The 14,898-nt window shown below is 42.0% G+C and overlaps 2 protein-coding genes and 1 long non-coding RNA gene across 3 annotated transcripts; all 3 read left to right on the forward strand.

Moving 5' to 3' along the window:
- The first annotated feature begins 865 nt into the window (after nt 1–865).
- LOC134183739 (uncharacterized) lies at nt 866–7,318 on the forward strand. The gene is made up of 3 exons (XR_009970547.1): nt 866–915; nt 980–1,055; nt 7,149–7,318. It is a non-coding gene; the product is annotated as an uncharacterized LOC134183739 (long non-coding RNA).
- A 295-nt stretch (nt 7,319–7,613) lies between these two features.
- LOC134183740 (uncharacterized) lies at nt 7,614–10,570 on the forward strand. The gene is made up of 3 exons (XM_062651333.1): nt 7,614–9,683; nt 9,745–9,792; nt 10,042–10,570. Exons 1-3 carry the CDS (start codon nt 8,219–8,221, stop codon nt 10,416–10,418), a joined length of 1,890 nt encoding a protein of 629 aa, XP_062507317.1. The 5' UTR covers nt 7,614–8,218; the 3' UTR covers nt 10,419–10,570.
- Nucleotides 10,571–10,994: 424 nt separating this feature from the next.
- Nucleotides 10,995–13,126, forward strand: LOC134183853 (nucleoporin Nup37-like). The gene is made up of 3 exons (XM_062651419.1): nt 10,995–11,284; nt 11,359–11,443; nt 12,951–13,126. The coding sequence occupies exons 1-3, from the start codon at nt 11,217–11,219 to the stop codon at nt 13,062–13,064; spliced, it is 267 nt and encodes an 88-aa protein (XP_062507403.1). The 5' UTR covers nt 10,995–11,216; the 3' UTR covers nt 13,065–13,126.
- The last annotated feature ends 1,772 nt before the right edge of the window (nt 13,127–14,898 follow it).

The raw sequence follows: 14,898 nt of genomic DNA on the forward strand, positions 1-14,898 counted from the left end.
TTTGACAGTACCGTATCCCTTACTGTGAACCCTTTCCAATGCGACCCAAATCACATTGCAACACTCTAAAGCATGGTGTTCTTGTGGGCATGGTGTTAAGCATGATAAAAGATGACAGATGTGAGCAGTCATTAACTGGAGACACGCATGCTTTAGGGTTACAGTAACATCTCTGTGGACGGATGGACGGAGCAAGGGACGGATGGACAATTGGAATGCAGCACATATGCTCATTGTCATTGCTGGTGTTAATTAGTTAGTTATAAGAAACATTATTAGATAAGGACATTGAAGGACATTGTTTGTATTGTAGTAGAGTGGTATTGTAAATTATAATGGTGAAGTGATGATGTTGTTAGTTGGTGGTGTGACTGCATGGAGGTGGAACTGCATTTAGTGAAATCATACATTGATAATGACTTTGTTTGAAGTCATGATTATGAATAATTGTCATTGGTCAGTCCCATGACAACATATGACATGGCTACGTGTTGATTGTGGATGATGACTGAATCAGCAGTGAACATCAGTTTGCTTAGTTAATGTATGAGCAGTACTAGAATGAGTTGCTGTACAACTGTGTGGCACAACAGCTAAAGAGATGTTTAGTCAACTGCATGACATTTGTCTTATTCATATTGTCTTTCTAACATTCACTTTTATCACACACTTGCTATGCTGATTGTGCATTGTGAATGTGCTGGATAATAAGCTGTTTAACTATTTATTGATTATATGTACTTTGTTCTGTGTGATATTGTTATGTTTATTGCACTAATAATACTGTCTATTATTGGACAGAAAGGACAAACACCATTACAGGCTGCAGAACAACTGTTATATAATGACTGGCGTGATTTTCACGGAAAAACTCGTCCTCGAATTATTTCTTACTTGAAAGAATTGAATGAGAATGTATGAGCTGATTGTCACACAGTATAGGTTGTGTGTATTGATTAGTGGTTGTGTGTGATGTTAGAGTTCTGTTGCAGCTGGAAATTCAGCATCAAACATCACAGATAGTACAACTGCAGTTGCTGACAACGATCATCCAAGTAAGTGAGACAATAGAAACATTTGATGACGTCGTACAATAGACATTAACATCACTCGTAATACACTACTGTGTTGTAAGCAACATGCCCGCTAGTTGCGATACCGCGTAGACACAAGACAGTGTGGGCTTCAATGGGGCAACGTGGCAGGCTGTGAGGGATTTGTGAACAATGAGTTAACCAGAGTTGTCATGTCTTACGCTGAGCTCCAACAAGTGGTGTGAACCCAAGAAGTCACTCAGGGTGACGTTGGAGGATCAACGGTCGTTAGAACCACCATGTAGTCAAGCCCAAGAGGTCAGTCAAGCTGACGTTGGAGACTGTCACACCCCACTTGAGCCCAAGAGGTCAGTGGAGTTGACGTTGGAGGCTCAACACACCATCACAGAACCTATTTCGTTTAATGACGTACATGAGACAACTGGCTTGCGTCGAAGTTGTTAGTCGCATTGACGTTGCAACCCGAGTGGAGATACACTCGTACGTAATGTTGGGCCAAGACTGACCTGAACAAGGCCCCTCCCCCAAATGGCACTCTACTCCAAAGAGAGCCAGAAGACTGCGTGTGTACCAGGGCGCTGGGATACAACCTGAGACCATCAAATTGAACAGATATGACCCGTCTGCATGTGCAAATTGCGGTAGATCTGATGCCCTAGGACAGGCCATGTAATTTTTAGAACCTTTACCGCACAGACTGAATGGTGTGTTCGTCTAATAAATGAGTCGACGTCCAAGCAGAACGGGTCCGTTTTAGAAGCCTTGATGTGCAGCTGATACTCCTTGTCGTCGGTTGTGAGATCAGGGTGTAATAGCTTTCGGTCTTTGTCGCAACTGCTGGGGCTCGGAGCCGTAAATTCTGAGGACCGAATAAAGCCGAAGATGGCCCAGTACATCTGACGGTCGTCGTTTGATAGGTCAAGACGTTCTCGCAGCATCGATTTCATTTGAATCATGATCTTGATAGTGATCGGAAGGCAAGGAGTGGGAGGTATATGTCTAATAACGACAGTATAGTTAATGTTTGCCGCCGTAAAAAACAAGCAATGGACGAGTGCCATGAGATTGGGGCAGCGGGATGAGCCGTGTTGCCATAAGTCGACTACGCTCTGATTGTCACAGTGGAATAAAACTTGCTTGCCGGACCAATGCTTGCCCCGCGTCAAACAGGCTACGACGATGGCAAACAATTCTTGTCATGCTATTGACTTCCTCGATTCCAGCGTCTAGTGCAACTGCCAGTCACCGTGGAACCGGGCACATCTATGTAGAGCTCCATGTCTGCGGCGGCAGAGAGATGGACATCCGGCATCATTGCCACCCCATTCCAGGACGGGAGAAAGCAATACCACCAATGGAAATCCTTCCTAGTTTTTCTATTAACGTAGACATGGTGTGATGACTCAATCGGACAGAGCTTGTCAGGTCAATGAGTCGGTGTAGAAACTTTGGACTGTCGGAATGACCTTGCATACAAAACTAAACTTACCGATTATGGATTGTAAGTCGCACTTGGTCGCCTTACGGTGTGACAGCCATTGGTTAATTTTATCCATCAGATTCCTCAGTTTTTCAGGAGGTAATTTAGCAACCAGCGCCTCGGAGTCAAGTTCAATGCCTAGGAAAGTTATGGTTGTAGTCGGGCCTGTTTCTTTGTTCCGCTTCATCAGTACAGTACGCCCAGCTGATGGGCTTTCTTCTTCACCCGTGTCATGGATGCACGGCAAGTGGAGTTGTGAGGTTCGTCAAAGAAGAAACCGTCGAGGTAGTGTAGAACACGATTAATGTGGCACTCGTTGAGGAGCGTAGACCAAAGGGCAAGCACTTGTTGACGTAGTATTGGCTGTCCCAAAAGGTCCCAATCCTCTTGGCGGACTGAGCACAAATGAAAGGCATGTTTCAAGTCCATCTTTGCCATGCAGCAACCCTGACCGGTGTGTTTCACGAAGGCAGTGGCATCATCAATTTTCTTGTACTGCAAGTGGTACTTCTCTGAGTCAACGCCGTTGCTAATACTAAGTCTGCCAGGACAGGTGCATAATCAGTCTCCAGCTACCGTTTTTCTTTGGAACGACACCTATGCCAGAGCAGTGGAGAGTTGGCAGAGGGACTTTGTTGTAAGCGCCAGCCATGTCACTACGTTCGCTTTCTAAATCCAAGGGCTCGAAAAAATTGGTCCAACTAGTCGTGGACATTTGAAGAGTTTCCAAAAATTTTATGTCGTCAAAAATTTTAGTCTAGGACGTCATGTTGATATCAATCATGGTGTTTAGTGGTGTACCACCATTTTGGAGCGCGTGCGAGGAGAGGACTGGGTACGAGTCTAGTAAAACATACAGCGCAGTATTCTGTACTTCACAATGGCATGCAACCAAGCGTATCCACACATTATCGCTGAGCCAATGGATACGACGTGTTACACTAGACAGAGCTAAGACATCTTTGCAATAGTGATAGCTAATTGAATTAGTGATTAAACGCATACCACCTCTCTTTGTCAAAAAAGGTGGGGTTTCAATCAGACTTCCACATATCACATTGCAGAAGTTGTCCATTTTCTTGCTACTAAAATCATATCTACCCTATTTTGATCTACAGGATTTACCATTGCCTCTGCTTCCTCACATGCTCCCTGGTCATGAACTTCATGCCTGTACTCTGTCGGAATCCTGAGATGGTTCTCGCACTCCCCATTTCATTATCCGGTATATGACCAGTTTGTCAACGTATGCTGTTGGCGTAATAATTTACTACGCGTACATGTCATTGTACGACAAATGTCCCAATGCAAGCGTCAACCGTGAAGCTGCACATGTTTCAGTACAGTACAGCTATCCGCCTGCATAATGAGAAAGCCATTACATACTAGCCTTCGTCTGCTATAGTCGTTGTAAAATTTAACATCAAATGATGACTTGACGACCTATTTTTTAAGCCCTGCCTTGCTGAACAATAACCTTGTGCTCGAGTGTGGACTTTAGGTTGGAAGATAAACGAAAGTAACGTGCACCAGTGTAGCCAAGATTGATACTATGATGTAGTGACCAAAGCAGTGATTCAACAAACGTACGATCAGGGTGATTGTATAGTGACATTGCAAAACCTCAGGCTGAAGTGAAGTGTCTGGTTTATGCTTGTTTATTGGGCCTGTGCAGGAAAACGTGGTCTCGGGGTGATCGTCGTGGCAGATGAAACATTCGTGTCGGTGTTTGCACAGGCTAGGTGAGGCTTGGTTCTTGCATCTACCAGCATTGAAGAGACGGCAGATTTCGGGTTTGCCCGAAGAGGGATTGAAGATGTTACCGGAAGATGTGGTTGCTTGCGTGGGGGGACAAAAGGACTGGTCGGTGTGTGCACAGTCTGTTGCCACGTGACCTGGTTGGCTGCATGTATAGCAGGTGATCGAGGTTGCTGCACGACCTGTGAAGCACTGAGCCCACATGTGATGGTCAATCGTGTCCCATGTTACGCTTGTGGTCCTGCTGGCAAAATAACGAAAGGCTCTCGTATTTCAGCCAGGCTGAGGTTTGGTATTGCGAGCTAGCTTGTGCGACTATAGACTGGTAGCCGATAAGTTTGTAACCTTGCGCCGGATCCGCTAGAAAGACTGTAGCCGCGTATGCAGACCAAGTCTGAAGCCACGAGTTGATGTTGCAGACATGCCTGCACTTTGGACTAGATACCGAGGCTTTCATTGCCATGGAGACCCCTCTATGTTAGTCGGTACTTCAGTAAGTATGGTGTCAAAGTCATCATATTCACCTGCTAGTATCTTCCTCTTTGTCCTCCTAGATAACATGCAGGTTTTCCGGTTGATCGCTAGATCCTGCTGCCGTCCATGCGTGGCCGTCAGATGTGCGAGGGCTGGACTGACGTGATTTTGATCTTGTGTACGAATGGCGACTGGTCGATCTAAACCATTGTTTGTGTGGTGATCGAGACCTTGAGGATGAGCGAGAGCTTCGGCTGCTGTCATTGTTCCGGTTTCCACAATTGCGACTCCGCGTCCTTCCTTGTGGTGTGGCGGGAAGAGCCTGACCGGGATCTTGAACGGGTGAGCATGGGACAAATAGCTTGAGACATGGCAGCTACTGATGCTTGTACTGCTGACTGGATCACAGTCTCTAGTGATGTGCTGTCGATTTGTGTGGCCATGGTAGGCGTTTTCGTCGTCACCGCCGTGACTAAAGCTGCTGACGGCTCTGTAGTTGTTGTAGTCGCTCTGTCAGTAGGAACGAGAGCAGCGGACAGTCGCTTGATTCGTTCCGGTTTGGAGCCAGTGGAGACAAGGTGATATTGCTGTAGGAGCAATCGAATTGACACGTCTGAAAGCAAAGCAATTTCTTCCAGACAACGAGGAAGAGTGAGGGACGATGCTCATTGGGTTGAACGACTAGTGCAGTTACTCATATCAAGAAAGCGACCAGCTAGACAATGCTAACTGAACTATGCAACGTTCTCACAGTCATTTGTATTAATACATAGTTTAACCGCTAGCTACTGACATTACAGAGTTTTGGCTAACCTCTGTAATCTTCTACTCATGATGTTAGCGTACGTTTACTATGTAAATCAACCAATGACGTCATACAATAGACATTATTTATGAGGGTCATTTCAAAGTTTGAGACAATCGTTGATAAACTGTTTGTATTATTTGCAACAACACTGCTACTTACACATTTATATACTAGAGTTCTTCATTACATGTCAACTGAAATTTTTATCTCATATTGTTTATTAGTAATCACGTAATTAGCCATCAAAAGTTCACTCACTTTGTTGTTACAGAAGATAGGACACGGCAGGAAATCAAACACAACAGTCCCAAATTTTCTAAGAAGTGTGGCAAGGTCGAGCAGTGTTGTTATGGGGGACATGGTGTAGCCATGAACCCTTCAAACTTTGAGGTGTTGTAACTTTTTCGTTGCCTTAGATTCTGTTTGCTCATTAATTTCTCGGGATCTACGTGAAATTTGGTCATTAATTAAGGGCAGACTATTCATGCATATATCTCATCCATGTCCAGTTACTGCTTCATGTTGTTTTTCGATTTGAAGGAGTTATGTCTTTTTCATTTACTCCGTTTAAATTAATTGAGTTTGATATCAACTGGCAGTTTGCACACAACCATGGAACACTGACGACACTGCTGCACGGTCTGAGAGAGCAAGCACAGCCACTAACTCTATCCCTAACCCTAAGGCAGATTTCCTGGTATCCTTGCTCACTCTTGTCGGAAATTTGGCATGGTCATGTGAATATTGTGATCCAGATTTCCTGAGGCACCAGGAGACAGTCGGTCAAAGATGAGCCTTGTACTGGACATTTTAGTGAGTCGAGACGACGATCAGGTTTAAAGTGTGAGGGTTTTATGAAAGAAGATCTACGTTTGAGTTGTGAGGATGTGGTTGTGGATGTTTTGGTGTCAGGTGGATGTGCCCATCGAATTCTGACGAATCACTCATTACTTAGAAAAGCTGCAGTGAAATGGGCTTTGCACGCCTTGACTGAATATCAGAAGTAGATGCGTGTCAAGTCAACCTCTCTCGGCAGCACATCACCAGGTACTTGCAGAGAAACCTTGACATCAATGAGACCTGGCTGCGATGTTATGTGCCAGTGCTGAAGAGGCAGTCAGCCAAATGGTGTCATTCTTGGTCACCACATTAAGAAACTGGTGCAGCATGGAGCAAGAGGAACGTGATGACCCTGACAATCGTTGCATAGGATCGTGAAGGTGTTCTTGTTTACCACAAACTTTGATTGGATACTTTGGCAGCAAAGAGCATATCTTTCAGCAACTAATTATGTATGAGTTTTTGATTCCCAATGTTAGAGGTGCACCATAGTCAGCACCCCCACTTGCTTCATGTCCAACGACCGATTTGATAGCCGACTTGGTGGACATACAGACTTTGTGTAGCACACAGGCACCCAAACATATTAGACGGAGAGAGAGAGAGAGGGCAAGTTTTACATTTATTAGAATGTCTTCTTGACTATTTGTTTATTTGTGTGTAGTGTTAGAACAGTTGTACATGTTTAACTTTGTTTTGTGTTTGTGTATTGATGTAGTTACTTATTTTGTAGAAGCTCACAAGAGTGAATGGCTCAAAGTAGTGGCCAAGTCACTAACTGGTGAAGCTGTTGAATTGACAGCAAAATCATCTGATACTGTTGCCACTTTGAAGCAGCAATTGCAAACCAAGAATGACCCATCATCATGGGATCAACTGCTTGTTTTTGAGAAGAAGCAACTACACGATGAGCAAACATTGGCTGAGGCAGGAGTAACTGATGGAACAATACTGAACGTCGTTCTTTGTCCTCGTCAGTCGATCTTCTTACTAAACAGATTGTAGTATACAAATTGTAATGATGGTATTGTTGTAGGTGGTGTGACAGGCATGGGAGCTGATGCGGCTGAGTTATTTGTTCGAGCTTTATCACAAGGAAAAGTGGAAGTAAGTCGAGTGAAGATTGTCATTGCTGGTAGAGACAGAACGGGCAAGACGTCATTTAAACGATCTGTGCTCAAACTAAAGTTTCAGATAAATGAACTGAGCACACCTGTCGCACTGACAGAGTTGGCAGTGTGTGAAGCATCAAACTGGAAGCTTTTGAGTGACAAGGACGAAGAATTTTTGGACAAACAAATAGCTAGAGCAGCAGTTCATGTAGCGACTGTTTCAAGTGCAAATGTGTCTGGTAGTCAAGATGACAACAAATATGACAATGACAAAACAGATTATGGTGATCATCACAGTGAGGTTGAGGTTAGCTTGTCAGTTGCAAGAGAATCTACATCAACTGATACTAGAGAAAGCAGCAACAACACTAACAAACTTGATGAAGCAACAGTTCTAACTGGAGGGATAGCTCGTGCTATTAAAGATTTTCAAAGTGATCCTGACCTCTTAAAGCAGGAAGATTCAAAAGTTCACGTTGCCATTTGGGATTTGGGAGGTCAGGAGCCACTTCTTCCTGGTCAAGGAGAAGCCATCACACCAGGATGTGTCGTTTGTGTTGTATTTAAGGCATCCGAGTTTCTAGGTGACTCTGCCAAGTCTTTCTATTGTCCTTCTGCTGACTCAAGACCAATTCCAATCGACAACCACTGGATAGAGACGAACTATGATGCTGTGGCTTTGTGGGCATCCATGACTTTTTTGGCAGGAGATGTGGAAAGTCTTGAAGGCCTCCTCTCTGGCCTTCACATGGGCAAGTCAAAGGGATGTGCATCACCAGTAATGTTGTTGATTGGAACACACATCAATGATGCCGATGAAGAAATGATCAAGAAGCAGAATGAATTTCTGTCTAAAATGTTTTGTAATAAAGCATTTCAGAAGCACATCCTTCGACCATCTAACCAGGCTAACGATTGGTTTTTTCGTGTCGAGAATTCGGTGTCCGATCCTGACAGTGCAAGCGAGGATGCAGGCGTGAGTGCAGTGAAGCAAATCATTGAAGAGATGGCACGTGATGTGTCACCTAAACCTCTGATACCAGCCACTTGGTCAGTTCTAGAAAAGATTCTGGATTCTTTAGAAATCAAGTTGGGCACTGCTCTTTCCAATGTCAATGTTATCATGAGTTTTGCTCGTCGATTGTGTCGAATGTCAGAAGAGAAAGAAGTTCGTCTTGCTCTGACATATTTAGATGAAGCCGGATCAGTAATTTATCCTCAGAAAAGTGAGAAGCTGAAGAACATAGTCGTCACCAAACCAAGCTGGATTTTCAAGGTTTTCTCAGTCGTGGCGTCTGTCACGGATTGGCCTTCTTCTTTACTGATGGATGATTGGGATCGAGTTCGGCAAGTAGGAATTGCTTCTTGGAAACTGATTCGTTATCGTCTGGAAGTAGCAGGAGTGAAGCCAGAAGAGTACGAAGATGTACTCAATTTGTTGAATTTCTATTTTATCCTGTGCCCCAATCCTCCACCTCTTCCTTTATCGGTTTCTTATGAAACAGAATACTTTGTTCCATGTTTGCTAGAAGTCGAGTCAGAGGGTCCATTTGCAGCTGTTGATTTGGTTGCTTCTCGGCCAATGTCACTTATCATTTTGTCTGACAAAATTGAGTTTATTCCTGAGCAGTTGCATTTTAGGCTGATGACGTGTTGCATTGAGAAATATCCTGACGAACCAATGTTGACACGTAATAAGTGTGTATATCGAGTCAAGAAAGATGTCAAGTTGGAAGTGATTTATCACTTGAAGAAATATATCATTGTCACTATTGACACACAACGGCCACTTGATGAAATTTCATCTCTGTGTACAGACATGCGTCTGTTCATCACTAAAAAGCTGCATGAAGTGAAGACACCAGGGTTGTCTCGTTTTCAGTTTTCATTGAATATTCAACATCCCGGACCAGCCATTGATGTGGATATGAACAAGTTAGTATGTATAGACAAGTATGTACCAAGTGAGGACACAACATTGAGAAGAAACAAAAGCAGGGTCGATGTCAATCTGGATCACAATGAGAGAGCTGCATTAGACTGTTGGTTTTATGAAGAGAAAGATGATGTAGCAGGAAACTCTCAGAATGATCGTGTGTCACGAGAGCAATTTCCCACTTTGGACATCTGGTTTAGTGACTCAAGGGAAAGTTTAGGTAAATGTGATTATTTGTGATGTTGATGGTTAGTATATAATTAATTGATGTTACGTTATAGATATTGAAACTGGAAGTGATAGACGACAACAAGATGAAGAAACAACGAGTGAGTTTAGTTGTCTTCCTGTTGGTGTTTTCTTAGTCTCGCGTAGCCAGACCCTTTCTCGCCTACATGCGCCTATTTCTCACTGGCGGATGTAGGTGGGCAAGGTCTGACTACGCGAGACTAGTGTTTTACTGTGTACATTGACAGTTGAGTAGTAGCATGTAGTGAATATGAGGATTGTCTACTGTAGCTATGAATCATATAATGTCTGAAATGGTGTAATTGAAACATCTCTTGTTCTATTTTCAGTAAGTGAATCTGCTGATTCGAGTGTGTCAACTCTAACATCTGGAGTTTGTCAACAGTCACAAATGTCTAATCTTGATGACGAGTTGAGTTCTCAGCTGTTAGTGAAAGTTGCTGGTGAAGTATCTCACAGATGGCAGGAATTCGGGGCCCGTCTTTCAGCAGATATGTTTCCTACAAAGAGAACGGACGTTATCACTGATAAATACAGAGAGCCATTCTTGCGCTCTCAAGCCATGTTAGAAGAATGGAGAGAGGCAATGGGCAGAAGAGCTACTTGTGACTTGATTGTTCAAACACTTTTGAAGATGGGTTTGAGAAAGGAGGCATGTGATATATTTGGTTATGATGTAGTAGAACTCATTTATCCAAACAAATAATTAAGGTAATTATGTGTCACGTGACTTTGATTTAGGGACATATCTTTGTGTCATTATTTAAAATATATTTGTAAGCGATGTGCTATCAATCGAATTGAACGATAATATCTGTAAACAATAGTTTATCGAGATTCTGTCTAACATGATATACGTATTACTTGAATTGTATATTTTGTTCTCTGCATCAAATCAAGGAAAATGATTGAAAGGAAGACAGACAGACACGGAAAACACGTGCAATTTAAGACAGTATAAGGTTAGCGAGTCCTATATTGCGTTATCACACATAAAAATGGCGTATCAATTAATTAATTAATTAAAATATTTACAATACTATGCCTGCGCTGCTATTTGGAATTTCAAGATTAAGAAATGCTAGCGCGCGTTAGAAGTTAAAAGTTGGTTTTTTGCAGAGCCTGTTGTCGCCTGCAGATGGAGCACATTAGTACACCCAAGGTATAAAATCGTTTATCTTTGTTGACTTAGACGTAGAAGTCGTTGTTTTTTTTAGATTGATGACGTTCACTTGGAGGGAGAGGGAGAGAGCGCACGCACGCACAAACACACGCACACACACAAACACACACACACACACACACACACACACTACACCACACCACACCACACCACACACACACGCACACACACACACCACACACACACACACACACACACACACACACACACACACACACACACACACACACACACACACACACACACACACACACACACAGATGCACAGACAGACATGCATGCATACCCACTTAATCATATTATGAGCTTTACTTGGTATCAATGGTTTGCATGTTTAGTCAACCGATTCAGAGTGGATTAGCTCACCAAACGATGGGCTCACAGTTTAGGTACACGACAATTTCTTTCATTCCGAACTCAATCTGCATGCCGTAACAAAAATTGTTTTCTACTTTACACACAGATGGTGTCGACAGGGTGAGTTATTGTTTTCAACGACATCTACATTAGACAAGGAATTCAAACTACATCATAGAGGACACCAAAAGGTATGTGCATATAGTATGTGTAAAGCATGGTGTTGTAGTAAATAGTGTGTATAACGTTGATATTAAATCAAGCTTGTTATGTTTTGTTTGTGTATCTAGAAAAATCGATTATATGACAGATTAATACCGTGTTCACCCATAATAACGCCCATACTGAAATAATGCCCAAGCCCAACTATACGCCCAAGCCCAAGTATAAGCCCAGGATACACATGCGCAGACAAAACAAAATGGGGTCTGCAGAACATTTGTCTCCATCTGTGTGCGTTTGATGAGGTGGTGTCAGTGTTGAGTGAAAGTGCTAACTGCTAGACTCATGTTTTGTTGCAATTACTGACCCAGATGCTTTTAACCGGCTTCGGGCTGACTACTCTGGTTTGCATGTGTATACATACATACAGTGTTTAGTTTCTGCGTGTATGCTGATGCTGTGCGGATACCAGTACCTTTGATCTTGTAAATGGATAATTGCAAGCATTTGTGGTATTTCTGTCTATAAGTATTTAGATGATGACTGGCCAAACAACAGCATTTTGCGACCATGTATACGCCGGTGACCAAAATAATGCCCATGCCCTAGTATACGCCCAGAAAAAATTGTTTTTTTCTATACGCCCAGAGCGTTATTATGGGCGAATACGGTATGTGTCACATATGTGGAAATAAGAAAATACAATCTTATAAATATAAATAAGAAATAAAGTTAAAATTAATTTAAAAAGTATTAGTTATAAATTAAAATGTTTAAAAATTAAATTTTAAAAAATTAAAAATAAAATATTAATATTTAAAAATTATAATTAAAAATTAAAATTTGAAAATAGAAAAGTAAAATTTAAAATATATAAAATTTAAAAATAAAAAAGTGTGTTGCTTGCCCCTCCATGATGGGCAAGTGGGGTCTTTACTCCCATCTGGGCGCCCACCAACTCGGCAGGGGAGCCCAACAGTCCACACGGCAATCAATGACTAGCCAATTCGATATAGATTGCAGGCATTATGGTGACTGAGAACTCGTTAACAGCACGTTTAGTGAATATCAATGACCACCAGGAAAGCGCTGAACGTCATCTTCAAGTGGCCGTTTGCCAGACACCCAACAACTGAAACGAGTCATAGTCTCATGGGCAAAGCTAGAGAAACATGAGAAAGAAAGACTGACAAGTTTCATAATTTACTGTCGTCACTGATCCCCAAGGACAAAATAACATAAAAATTTTAAAATAAAAATAAAAATTTTAAAATAAAAATAAAATTTTTTAAATAAAAAAATGTAAATAAATGAAAAATTAAAAATAAAATTTTGTAACATAAACTTAAGATAAAATAAATTTTGAAATGTAAATATTTAAAACTTAAATTTTAAAATTTTAAAATGTGTATTTTGGAGTCGAATTGCATGTATGATAGTCGAGTTGTATGTCGTATATGTGTTCTTCTTGGAGTCACTTCTGTGTTGTTGATACAGCATGTGTGGTTGGTCACGTGCTTATTTGGATGATTTCAGGTGCCCATATCCATGTCATTGACTCAGTGTGGCTTGTCAAGTTGGCAGTGTACGACTCCTGTGTGTGAGATAGCTGATGGTAGACAAATTAGATTATTTTCTTCAGAACTCTAGGACAATCACAATGGTTGCAAATGATTGTTTGAATGTATTATTAATAGACTATGTTAATGAGGTATAGCATTAGCCTGAAGTTTGTGGCAAACAGTTGTTGCATGAAGTACGATTTTGGAAAACTGGTGTGGCCATGCATACAAGCAGGGTGTGGCTCTTATATGCGCGTGCACACACACACACACACACACACACACACACACACACACACACACACACACACACACACAACTACATTGAAACTCTTCGAGTCCAACTTCGTGCCAACTGTCGTATTTGTAGAGTATATTTCTCTGATCCTCTCTACTCTAAAGATGAACTGCCAGCAGAATTCAAGCATTTCCTGCTGGTTTCTCAAGCAGCAGAGCAGAAGTGACATCAAGAAACTCTAGAGATTCTACATTCTATATCATAAACAATAGAGAGAAAAGAAAGATAGCCTAGACTGTATTGTTGACAACAGTTTCTATGGTTGGGATCACTAAATAGAGAGGCTAAGTGGCTTTCTCTAGAGCAGCAGTCTCTGTTACTGGAAGTAGTTGCCATGAGTGTGACACATTTGTGTAACATAAGAATGACACACATTGATGCTTTCACAACAAATAATGACTCGTGTGCATTATGGATACAAAATTAATTAAAATAAATGTTTATTGAATGTTAATGTCAAATATTAATTAAATAGCTGACCACTCAATGAACACTAAAAATAATCAAAATATAATTTTGATTATTTATTTATTTTATTTATTTCTGCAAATAACACACACATATGCATGTTACAACTTACAATCTATAGATTTTAGTTCATTCCAACAAGAGACATGTACAGTGATACCAGTGCAGTATCTGTATCTTTATGGTTATTGCCGAGCGTAGCGAGGCTTCTAATCCGGGTCGCACAACAGAAAGGAGCGTGGTCCTATATGGCAAGCTCGTGTGTGTGCGTGCGTGCGTGCGTGCGTGCGTGTGTGTGTGTGTGTGTGTGTCTATGTGTGTGTACACTAGCCGCGTCCCCAGACTCTCTCGCGCTAGTCTTGTCCGGTGCCCGTATAACAATTCCAGGCGCGAGAGAGTCTGAGGACGAGGCTTGCCCACGACCACGTTTCATGATAGGGACCTACCTTAAAAAATCGTTTCCGTGTCCGACTACAGATGAGTCTAAGAACGATTCGTGCAAGTGACCAATGGCGACGAAAAAGCTTCATGAACTTCCGTCGCCACATCCTTTTGTATTGTAGCTAGGGATTGTGTGCTACGTGACAACCAAGAAACACCTTCAGGAGTTGAATGCCATCTACAGTCAACTATTCACACGTCCCATACAATCAATCCTTTACTACACTGTGCTGCATCTAACACTGTTGATAGTAAATGTTTGCTGATATCAATTTCTATGTCAGTAAATACCATACCACTGTCGTTACAACGGAACTGAGTGCATACCTAGACTGTACATTTCAATTGTCTTGATCACGATCGCAAAACGACGACTACCTATACCAGGCCTATATACGTAATCTAAACTACTAGGAAGTTTGCATGTTTACTTCCATGACAGCTAGGGCTTCAACAAATACGTATTGTATAGATAGGACTCGGCGTTTCAGTAGACGGTCTGAAAACTCCGTTGGAAGTGTTATTTACCAACGCGAGGCGCCTACGCTTTGTGAATCAAATATATCATATCATATCACTAATTAATTAGGGCGTCGCCCGTCTTCTTGTGTGAAGAGTCTACCTCCGGGGAGTTTCAACGCCAGCTCGAAGTTCTGACTATGGAGGAGTACACAGGGAGTTCAGGGAATTACGGGGGAGTTCCTGTGCCACCAAA

Source organism: Corticium candelabrum, chromosome 8, assembly GCF_963422355.1.
Source record: "Corticium candelabrum chromosome 8, ooCorCand1.1, whole genome shotgun sequence".
Lineage (NCBI taxonomy): Eukaryota > Metazoa > Porifera > Homoscleromorpha > Homosclerophorida > Plakinidae > Corticium > Corticium candelabrum.

Coding starts and splice junctions, on each gene's coding strand:
- LOC134183740 (XM_062651333.1), top strand. CDS start 8,219: ATGACTTTTTTGGCAGGAGATGTGGAAAGTCTTGAAGGCCTCCTCTCT. Junction 9,684..9,744: donor TGACTCAAGGGAAAGTTTAG/GTAAATGTGATT, acceptor GTTACGTTATAG/ATATTGAAACTGGAAGTGAT. Junction 9,793..10,041: donor ACAAGATGAAGAAACAACGA/GTGAGTTTAGTT, acceptor TTCTATTTTCAG/TAAGTGAATCTGCTGATTCG.
- LOC134183853 (XM_062651419.1), top strand. CDS start 11,217: ATGGTTTGCATGTTTAGTCAACCGATTCAGAGTGGATTAGCTCACCAA. Junction 11,285..11,358: donor ACGATGGGCTCACAGTTTAG/GTACACGACAAT, acceptor CTTTACACACAG/ATGGTGTCGACAGGGTGAGT. Junction 11,444..12,950: donor ATCATAGAGGACACCAAAAG/GTATGTGCATAT, acceptor GGATGATTTCAG/GTGCCCATATCCATGTCATT.